The 11636-nt window shown below is 31.7% G+C and overlaps 1 protein-coding gene across 1 annotated transcript in view; it reads left to right on the top strand.

The window, feature by feature from the left end:
* Positions 1 to 555: 555 nt before the first annotated feature.
* LOC108917064 (TBC1 domain family member 19) overlaps positions 556 to 11636 on the top strand; it is a 13096-nt gene continuing 2015 nt past the window's right edge. Inside the window, exons 1-8 of the mRNA XM_018723498.1 lie at positions 556 to 657; positions 2652 to 2954; positions 3012 to 3097; positions 3740 to 3800; positions 3903 to 4133; positions 6188 to 6325; positions 6383 to 6542; positions 10938 to 11139. Coding sequence (XP_018579014.1) covers positions 556 to 657; positions 2652 to 2954; positions 3012 to 3097; positions 3740 to 3800; positions 3903 to 4133; positions 6188 to 6325; positions 6383 to 6542; positions 10938 to 11139 — 1283 coding nt within the window. The remainder of the gene's footprint in view (positions 658 to 2651; positions 2955 to 3011; positions 3098 to 3739; positions 3801 to 3902; positions 4134 to 6187; positions 6326 to 6382; positions 6543 to 10937; positions 11140 to 11636) is intronic.

Below are 11636 nucleotides of genomic sequence, written 5' to 3'. Positions count from 1 at the left end.
GGCCCTTGGTACTTTGCGTGTGTAACTTTTTCATCTTTGACTTTTTAACAAATTAGACAGCAAATTTCGTTTTCCCGAACTGTTTTACGTTAAAAAGGTACTCTTGTTTCAAATCGTTATCTTTAACGGTTTCTGAGAAAATCGCTCTTGAATTAATCCCACTTTGGTCAATTTCATAATAATTTAAACAAAGAATAATAATAATAATTTTCCTTTCCTCTCTTTTCCATTTAAAGGATTAATTTTTATTTAATTTAATTTTGTATTATTTTTTATTAAAATTAGATTAAATTTAAACAAAAAAATTTAGATAAAGAAAGAAAAACAGAAATTATTTTTAGGTAAGCGTTTCATATTGTTTGAAGCGATTTCACAGTAAACTGTTGACTCTTTCAAAATGCAGATAAACAATAGAAGATATATTAACGGCAAAGTTCTCAATCTGTAACTGAATAATCAATATTTACGTCGCTAAGATACCAATAACACATTTGCCGTGATCTGTTTGTTGGAATCTTGTTTGTTTCAAGACGTTCAACAAATTTCCAAATACAAATGGACGACCTAAAAGACAAGAGTATTCATCACACCACAATCAAAATATGCGATGATTTAAAGAAGTCAGCACCATACTTGAGTTTGTACGAAGACATACAGGTTAGTCTCTAAATTAAGTACTTGAACTTATAAAGAACTGTTTGGATGTTTTTTAATTCATATTTAATTATAGTGATGTTATGTTCAAGTTGCGTTGTGTTTTTAAAGCTTTTCCAACTTGATTTATTCGTTTAGTTTCACCTACACAAAAAAAAATTGAAAATGAAATTTTGAAATTAGTTAAAAGTAATATAGAAAGGTTCGCACGAAATACTTGATATTTTAATATAAAATACTAAGTAAGTTTATTCTGGCCACCGTGAGGCTGAATTCTGTGAGCTGAAACATCGACGGATTTTCATTTTTGGATGCGGTTTTTCTGATAATCACAAGTATCCAGTATCCATTATTGAGCAGTGTATTTTCGACTTAGTTTCTGAGTTTTTTTTTTTTTTTCTAAATCGAGCAAAACATTCAATTGTGTATTTATTTTGTTTTTTTTTTCAATTCTGGTAATTTTGATTGTTGACTTACAGCAGAACAAATGGCACCCATACAAAGTACATTTAGTTCAGGAACTTATTGAAGATTATCGCGACCGCAGATTAGAATTTTGCAAAATAATGAAGGATGATGCAATGCCAGCTCGCAATTTTTAAGTAAGACTTTAACGACGCAACATTTTGTTTGAATAGTTCGGTAAACACGCAAAATTTTCGATATTGGGCACCAGAAAACCCACATTGGAGTATAGAAAGTCTTACAGAATTCCCCCAGAAAGTAAACGTATGGGCCACAATTGTGTGTCCGCCTTTTTGAGGGCACACTTAGACTTACTACAAAATTACATAATACCTAGTTTAACTGCAACGCAAATATACAGGTAGATTCGATATGTGGTTCCAACAGAATGGAGCGCCCTCACACTATTCACGAACAGTACGAGATTAGCACAATATTTTCCCAAATAGATGGATCCAAAGGAGGGGTTTTATCGCTAGGTCTCCAGATCTAACCCCATTGGATTTTTATCTGGGGGGGGGGGTTATCTGAAATCTGAAGTCTACTTTAATAAGCCGGAAAATATTGAAGAATTCAATAATAGAATTAAAGAAGAAATACAACAAATCCAGCCCCTAGCATTACGAGTATTTGTTCGACTTGCCTATTGTCAGGAAATTATTGGTCAACAATTTAAACATTTTATTTTATTTGTTGTTTTGTTTTATTAATAAATAAATAAATAAATAGTAAATTTCTCGATAACTGTTGAGTTTAAATAAATGATAAGAAACAGAAGAGATATACTTAGAATTCGATGTAGAATTCAAAAATGAAATAAAAAATAGATATTCCCATTTGAAAAATTGAAGTTGATTGTAGTAAATTATTTTTGGGCCACCCTGTATACATGAATTTACCATCAGAAAAACCGCAGTCAAAAATAAAAATCGAAGTATGCGAGCGTTTTTTCCAAAAAACAAACCCCTGAATTTTTAATGAATTTGTTTCCACCCACGCGTCCTTATATATTTTTTTTAACAATCAGTTATTGGCTGTCCTTAACTGGGTTTTGCAACTTAAAATTCATTCAAAGTGCATTCTTTCTGGATATCAATATTTTGAGATACCTAATAACTGCATATAAAAGAACATACTACATGAAGTAATTTTTACATAGGTATTGAATTTTCGAAACTAAGAGAGTTGCACTAACCAACTTTGGACAGGACATAGCTAATAACAATGTGAAACATCGCCTTACTGTTAAAAATTTTGTCACCGTTGATCTTGACAGTGAAAATTCGAAATATTTGTATTTAATCAATTTTCGTGGCTGAAAACATACCAAATTAGCAAATTTGGAGAGCACGTTACTAATACAATGAGAAACAAATCTATGTTTACATTGCATGGCAAAACATATTTCTTGTTTTAAATCGAGGAACCAGCGTGTCAATGATTTTTGTGTTCTTTTTGAACATTCTGTAGTCTCGAAATGACATTAATTTTGGTTTAAGTTGTCAAAATAGACATTCTTGGCATGTTCTCAGAAATTGGTGGTCACACCTAGTGTAAAAGCCGACGACTTCAAGAATACCTTACTAAGAGCGATGCAGGAAAATGGCCTAGCTTCAGAACTGAAAAACAACGTCTATAGATGGATAAAGACGAAAAAGAAAGAAACCAGCCCTTACGATTCATTCTTCAGGAAGTGCCAAATACACTGGGACAAGAGGATCCACAAGTCGCTGAACTCCATGTGCAACGAACTAGGCATAAATCTAGCGAAAGTTAGGAACACTAACGAACGAGAAGAAATTGTCAACAAGTGGACAGAACTAAGCAATTTCGAAGTTGGTAATCTCACTTGGTTTATTCAGTTGCTGTTACTTGAAGTTCTTCATTTTCAGGTGGAAATCCACAAGTACAGACCAGTCTATGCTCCAAAGGATTTTTTGGAAGTGTTGTTGAACTTAAAAGGCCCTATAAAAGACAGGTATCAAGTAATCAGTAGTAAAGTACATTCATAGATTTAAGAGTGGCACTATCTCTGTTAAGTGGCAGCGTGGTATTGGTACTAAAGCAAAACGTTTTATCAAGAATAAATTTTTCTCTGAAAAATCAACAATAAAAAAGTTTACAAGAGTGCGGTACCCCATCCGGCGACACACTGTATAAGTATGCATGTACTCTTCAATACTGACCACTTTTATTAAATATTCAGATCGGCATTCTTTAAATCGTCATTAGATACAAATATGTTCTTAGTAAATTATCCACTGTTGGCATCACATGTCCTTGTTTACATAAACTATTGAAATTACTAATTTCATATATTTATTAAAAACGTTTTATTTCTAAATTACTCCCTGAAGAAGATTATTTCAAGTATTGAATTTTTCTATGGGCGGTAACTGCACTGAAGTAGACGCGGGTAATCTCTTGAATCTATGAATGTACTTTACTTAAGTATTTGTTTCCATCAAAGCTGATAAATCCTTTTATTTGGATTTCTTTAAGGAAAATTATCATCATCATTTTTATAAACAGTATTTAGATAATTTTCCAGTAAAAAAGATAAAGTAACTGGTTTTATGCTTATGGATCAATAATAGAAGTGACAATCATTAAATTTTAGGGAAAACGTTCAATGGGAATTTAGCCAACTACCACTTAAAGTAAAAAATTTAGCAGAACTGGTAAGTATCGTCAACCATACTTGATAGAGTAGCTCTATAAACCAACATGGTAATATGCCAATCTAACCATTTTTGCAAAACGATGCTAGTATATTTTTTCAGAGAAGTTTCTACGTGGAACTGTCTAGAGGGGAGCAAATTTTATGCGTAAATTCCTCCCTCAGTACTCCTCAAAGTTTTACAATTTTCGAGGCTGAGAGAATAGCTCTCGGCGAGAAAATTTTAGCAAAAAATTATGCACCTTTAGCTCAAGAGTTTCTGAAGAAGGGATGTCCCAGATGTCTCAGGGCCAAAATGTGGACTCTGCTGCTTGGCGCTGAAGTAAAAATTCCTGTAAGCGAATATCGATCTAAATACGTTTATATCTGCATAAAAATTAAAAATATATATCCATGTAGTAAACATAAATTTTAACTGCGCATATAATTCGTATATAATTCGTAGTGTCCAGTATTTTTCTTTTAAATTACAAATATTTACGTAGAATATGTATATTTTCTTCGAAAATCCCGACATTCATTGCTGGTTGTTGAACTAAGTTCGGGAAACGCGGCTCCGTATTCCCTCTCACGTCTGCATAAACAGTGTAAGTTGTAGTCACCATGTATATGTCAATATTTATACAGGTGATGCAATTTTTGGAAATACAAGACATTAACATAATGAGTGTGAAATTCAAATATTTTTTTTGAGCCCTAAAAAGCTTCCTCATGTCCTAGAAAAAATGTATTAGTAATTTTTTATCCTAAATCTAATAATACTATGTTATTCTATAATTACAGCATCCAAGATTTCACCTATAACTCCGCGGTCGAAATTATAGAGAGTGACTCAGACATAATATAAAAACACTATTACCACAATGCATATAAAATATAAAATGATTTTTCTACGGTTCAATATTATTTATCTTTGTGCCGCTCGTTACGCACATCGATAAAATCTATAATCGTCTATAGACTGAGTTACACTGAACGTCGATCTAATTTCTATCTCTGTCTTTTGCACTTGGTAGGGAATAGGGAAATGCTTTTTTAGTGAGTGTAAACGGACTTGATTTACCCGTCCTGAGAAACGTCATAGCACAAGCGTAGACGAGGGGTCTAATTCCTTGGCTATAATAAATTTATAAATTAAAAAACACCGCTTGGACGTTTTAAAATGCTGTAATAATTAAAATGGATCAAGGTGCCGGTTATAGCAAACCGTAAAAAAATATTAGATGTTATGTTTTATTATCTTTTTTCAATATTTTCTATTATATCTTGTTGCTTTTTACGGAGACAAGCCAATGGATTTTCGTTCCCGGTACGCTTCATCCCCCTTACTAGCCCAAAAGCTAGCGATGAGTCGCTCTCTATAATTTCGGCTGCGGAGTATAGCAATTTTAAGTATCAAAGATTTGTATCAACATCTTGCGATTTGTTACATTTTCATTTTTTTCAATAATTTTGTTACATTATGATTTATTCATTTAACTTCTTCTTCATCTGAATTAATTTTGAAAAAGGAAACGATATTGTGACGTACATGGCTAGAAGTGTAAACTCCATATGTATTTTTTAGCACGTGTACGTTCTAAAAAATAAAAAAAAATTTCAGGTAGTATTAAAATTGCAAGAACTTTACGATTAACACGAAAAAATATAGGTTCAGAACATTTCCAAAAAATTGCTCTCTAAAGAAACTGTAGCAGGTATATGTACAGGTATATTTCCAAATATGAACGTTTTTAGAGTATATTTAATATCGGGAGGTCATTTTTTTAGCACAACACATACCTTTATATTTCAGCTTTAGTATTGTGTAACCTCATATCTTGTGTGAACATTTTTATTGGTAAACTGATTGTGAGTCCGGTATCCCCGAACTAGAGTATTATTGTTTCTCCAATGGAAGAGGTAGATAACATAAAGTTGACAGATTGATGCATTTGTGTTGATTTGTTGCTTTATATCGTTCTAATTGACTAAAAATAACAAACTTTATTAAAGTATTACATTTTACTAACATTTATTTAACAGCACTATACATTTTTTCGTAAATTCTATAGTGAAGTCAGCGAGTCTCTTTTAAAAAATTATTAATACATATTCATCTTAAATTTGAACTTTTCATTTTAAATTTTTTATCAAAACAAACTATTAATTACTTATTGTATACAGTAAACTATTTAAAATATTTGTAGAGATTTTAAGTTCTCCATTTATAAAAATCATTTTAATTTATTTTAGACGAAAAAAAAATTATTCTACCTACTTATATGTATTATTATTTTTTTTAATTATTTTCTTAAAAAGGAAATCAATTTCGATCTTATATGGCGCAAGCAGTATAAAGTGAATCGTTTATTATAAAATTTACAATTGAACGTTATTTTCTTTCAGCAAAACCACTATTTCGAAAGCTTAAAGGAGCACGTTCTCCAATACGATTTAATGACTGACAAGTTGATAATTAAAGATATAAATCTGACCGCCTCAAATGACGACCAGTATTTTGTTTTTGAGGACGTATTGTATCAGGTTGGGGTACTACTTCTTTATACTGATTTTCCAATAAATCAGAAATGTTAATTTTAGGTGATGTTGTGCTTTTCTAGAGACGGCGACATCCTTAAGCAATTACCCAGCCAACCAGCATTCATGCAAGTGGTCGTTAAAGGGAAACAAAACCAGCCGGAAAGCACCATGGTTTTTCCACCAAGTGGCGTCATTCCCTTTCATGGTTTTACCATGTATGGTGAGTATTGTACTCGTTACGAATACAAACCGAACTTAGATCAAGAGTGACAAGGACAGGAGATCTTAATAGTAAGGCAGTAGGTTCAGACAGAGAATGGGCTCCGGTGCTAACCTGATCACGTTACCAGTGCGCATCTAAAATTTGAGAAGATGAATCTGGTCGAACTGTACAAACCTTTATAACTGATGATAAAAATAATATTACATTTATATTAAAATTTCTTGTCGTGAAGTCAATTTTCCCAGCTTACGCATATATCTTTTTGGAATATGTATGGGACAAATGAATTACATCCCAAAGATACATATTATCGTTCCTAAAATGTCGTTGGGATGTCAAAGTGTTACGTCTACGTTTTCAGAACGTTCCTGGTACAACTTTTTTAAATATTAACGAAACTCGGGTCTACATCATGTTGATGATCATGATGTCCTAATCCTAAAGTATATAAAAAAATTAAAATCAAAGATGACTATAGGCCCTGATAATATTCCTGCTTTTCTTATTCGACATTGTGCTCACAGTTTATTAAAGCCTTTGAAAGCAATATTCAATTTAATTATATCGACTAATAAAATTCCTCAAGTATGGAAATCATCACGAATTTGTCCAATTTTCAAGAGTGGTAATATTGATATTAATGACGTCTCAGACTATCGTCCCATTACAATCATAAATGATTTTAGTAAAATTTTTGAGTCCTACCTGCATGAGTGCATGACATTTTATATAATCACGTTAGGAATGTAATCAGCGTTAATCAACTTGGTTTTGTGAAGGGTCAATCCACTATGACAAACTTATTATGTATTACTCAATACCTGACTGAAGCCTTGGATAATCAGGAGCAGGTGGATGTAATGATGTAATATACACAGATTTTTCCAAGGCTTTTGATCGCTTACAACATGATATTCTCTTACGTGAACTTAACAAATGCGACTTTTCATTTAATTTTCTAACACTTTTGCACTCCTATCTTCGTGACCGTCGTCAATACGTATGCTACAGGGGTTTTTTTCATATAGTTTTTCGGTCTTGTCGGGTGTTACCTAAAGATCGATTTTGGGTCCACTGTTGTTTCTTATTTTTATTAACAACATTGTCGACAATTTCACTGTACCTCATCTTTTATATGCCGATGACATGAAGTTATACTTAAAGATAGGAAATTTACAGGACTGCAGGAGAACCTTAATAGACTGAAACTCTGGCGTGAGTTGAACAAATTGCTCTTAAATGTAAAAAAGTGCAATGTATTGACTTTTTCTAGAAAGAAAGATGGTGTCTATTTTTCGTACGATATTGATACTGTACTTCTTAATAGACCAGATGTTGTTAAGGATTTAAGAATCTATTTTGACCTTAAATTCACTTTTAAGTATCATGTGCATCATATTGTATCGGAAGCTAACAAAAGTTTGGGGTTCGTAATTCGCAGTGCTCAGGATTTCTGCAATGTTGATACAGTTAAGATCTTGTATAATTGTTTCGTTAGACCTCGATTGGAATATTGTTCCTTGATTTAGGCTCCAAGCTATGTTAGTTATGTTGATTTGTTGGGAAGAACGCAGCGCAAATTCTTAAAGTTGTTAAACTATAAAGACTTTAATGTATATCCTCCGGCAGTGTATCCGCAGCACTTGCTCCTTCAAAAATATAATTATAAATCTTTAAAATCTCACCGTGATATGCACAGTGTTATTATTCTTTTCAACATAATAAATTGAAATTTGGATATACCCGAAATTCTTAGCTTAACTTTAATGTTCCTTCTGTAAGCACCCGGACTAATGAAACTTTTTATTTGAAAACAGCCAGTACTAATATACTACAATATTCTCTTTATATATTATGTGTAGAAAATTTTACAGCTGTGCAGGACAGTATAGACATCTTTAACACTAGTATCTCTATTATTAAAGAATTATTTATATCTTTAGTGTTTCTGTTTGTGAAATATTGTTTGTAATCTGCTCTGTGATTTCTTGTTTTTATAGTATATGTATGTATATGTATTTATTGTGTTAATTTTCTTCTGTAATTTTTCCCTGCTCTGTAAGTGGGTTCATCCCGTTGAGTAGGTGTAGGTAATAAATAAATAAATTAATTAATTAATTAATTAACTATCATGATGTAAACTTTGCGTATGTAATTAGGATATAAGGACGTTTCGTATTGTCTGGATTAAAACTCTACATTATGTTCAATTTTGAAAATATAAATTTTCTTATATGTACTTTTACCTTATATCCTCAGATTTACAAAAATATTTTCATTTTCCTCGATTAAATCATGTTATAGTGTATTTAAAAGATACCTTTAAGGTTTCGAAAAAAAGAAAGCAGAAGTAAATTCAAGTTTGCCAATTTCATTTCTTACTGAATAGTCAGTTGCATGACTGGTCAATGACCCGAATTCATAATGGTTTGTGGACATATTGCATGTAGACATTTATCGTTTGCCTACTTAGTTATTTAGTAGTACTGTGCTATTATTTATTTTATTGGAATTAAAGAATATTTATCCATGTTATTATAGTTGTTCCATCTGTTTAAAAATTATTTCAATTGTTGCAGGTGGTAATTATCTATAATCTGCAGAAACTAAAATTCTAATCATATGTATTATTTTAGAAGTAGGTATTTATTGAGTATTCGTTTCATGCAATTGTGTAATTGGAAACAAATTTTTCTCATCAAAATATAGAAAAAAATAAGAATTTTTTTTTTGCCTATAAGGGATTTTGGCATTTTTCCGAGCAACTGCTAACGATCGAGTGACATAACGAAACCTAATATGTTGATCTTTGTTTGGAGTTTTACTCTTGAACCGTGCTCTCTACAAACAAAGTTTAAGAGGCACAACAAAAGTTTTGGTTAAAAATAGTGCTTCCAAATTTGTAAAAGAAGAGTGTCTTCGTTGCCAAATAACTTTTTTTGACTGTTGAAACATCTCAAACACCTCCTAAAGTTAAAAGTACATGATAGCTTCTTCTCGGCAACTTAAAAAAAATGATTAACCGATATTAACTTTTCAGCTCTTATTACTGTTTGCCTATTTTCAAAATTTTAATGTTTTTGTTCATTCAAGTATCAAAATTAAACTACCAATGTATCATACTGTTATCAATCTGCAATAAATCACGAAATACAAATAAATAATGTTACAGCTTAGAGAGTAGTGTTTGGTTCTGTTGTACAACAGAGCATTTTGAACTTTTATGTATATTAAGTTACGAAATTAATTGATTAGGTAATTAATTGTAATTTGTGGTCATAGATAGAACGCAAAACTAGTTTGTGTACTAATTGTAAGCATGAACAAGGTCGAATGTACGACTACAGTTTAGAAATCAAACAAAAAAAGGCTTTTAGAAGATGTAATGTACTTTAACCCTAATTCCGAGGACAATGGTTAGCTTTTGTTTAAATTTCTTTAAATTTTTCATGAAAATAGCTGCTATGAGAAAATATATCAAATTTAAAGTATTCGATGTTTCTTGGGGAAATGATTTTTTTCTTTTCTTTTCTATAAGGAAAATCAACCTTGAAATTTTGTCACAACGTCACTGTTACACAGTGTACATGAATTTTTTTCCATAGTATGAGATGGAAAAAAATCCGATTGATATTGTGACAGATATAATTCTATTTTTATGTGAATCCCAGCCTTTGGAGACATCAAATGCTCAAATTTCTGTTCAAATAAATGTTTTCTCTAGATTTTCTCAGTTGTAACTATACAGGGTGTACCAAAACGAATTGTACATAGAGTAACAAGGATTTGTGACGTCATCATGATGTGATCTAGCCAAACTTATTAGTCCAAAAAAGTCATAATCAAAATTTTATTTTAATTTTTTTTACATAACTTCGAAGTAATTGATGTATTTTAACGAAATTTGGTATTTATGGGTCTTTTGACATGAAAAATTCAAATTTTCTCATAATTTTGGCATACATTCTAAAGGATGCCTTTTACGCCTACTCTTTGAACTACTGTAGTTCACAAATTCTTTAATACAGACTGTATCTTATTTTCTGATAGCAACATCTCTTTTTCCATCACTTTTACGTCAAAAAGGTCTACTTTCATAACGTCGCTAGGAATTACCGTTCTCGAGATATTTGTATTTAAAGAATTTAGTGTGATACTTTATCATTTAGTCCTACAAAACGCTTTTAAAACTAGTTTACGCCAAACTTATCATTTAATTAGTATTAGAATTTAGACTAATGTGTAGTGTTATTTGACACCCTGTATCTCGGTTACTATCAACTTTTGGACTAAGGTAAGTTTGGTCAGATCAGATTATTATGACTTCACAAATCACCTATTACTCTACGTTATGGGACACCAGGTATACAGAAAAAAAAACATTCTTTACAGCTGCTCCATTTTGTTATTTATTCGAGAACCCCATCGAACTGTACTTCGTTTTTCGAGCGTTCTATTTGAGGTACTGGCACAAACTGCACAGAGTGTGCGCTAGTTCCCAAGGCATCGTCTCCTTATGCCTCCAGTTTGAGAAGCTGCTTCAGTGTTACGAGCCTTTTTTATGGAACCACTTCAAAAAGTGTCACATACCCCCGTAAGTAGCTGTAATACATTTTGTGTACAAAGGTGTTCGTCTTATGTTATACAGGGTGGCCAAATGAAAATAAAGCAGAGCCATTTTCAGGAACTGCGTCAAGATTGGAGATAAACGCTCAGACCCGTCGATTTTAGATTAAAGGGGAACATTCTTTGCTGGTATTTTTTACTCCGTCACTTTCACCCCCAAGCAAGGGTAAGCATCACCCCAAAATATTTAAATGGCATTGGGGGTTGAGTAATATTTCTTTTGAAAGCTCTTACAATTATCTTTACAACAGACTTTAAATTTTATAATTCCGTCCAATACTTATTAAAAATTTTGACTTTAAAGTTGAAACTTGTGTACAAACAATTAGTAACGGTAAAAATGTCAGTCATTCGAGTTAAGTACGCCAATGGTATAAATTTAGTATTTCTTGCGTTACATTGGTTTTTGGCGATTTGTTATCACTTTCGTAAAAAAAAACATAATTGTAAAAAACAGAAATGAAT

Source organism: Anoplophora glabripennis, unplaced genomic scaffold (assembly GCF_000390285.2).
Source record: "Anoplophora glabripennis isolate ALB-LARVAE unplaced genomic scaffold, Agla_2.0 scaffold3, whole genome shotgun sequence".
Classification (NCBI taxonomy): Eukaryota; Metazoa; Arthropoda; class Insecta; order Coleoptera; family Cerambycidae; genus Anoplophora; species Anoplophora glabripennis.
This window is presented reverse-complemented; position numbering and strand designations above follow the sequence as displayed.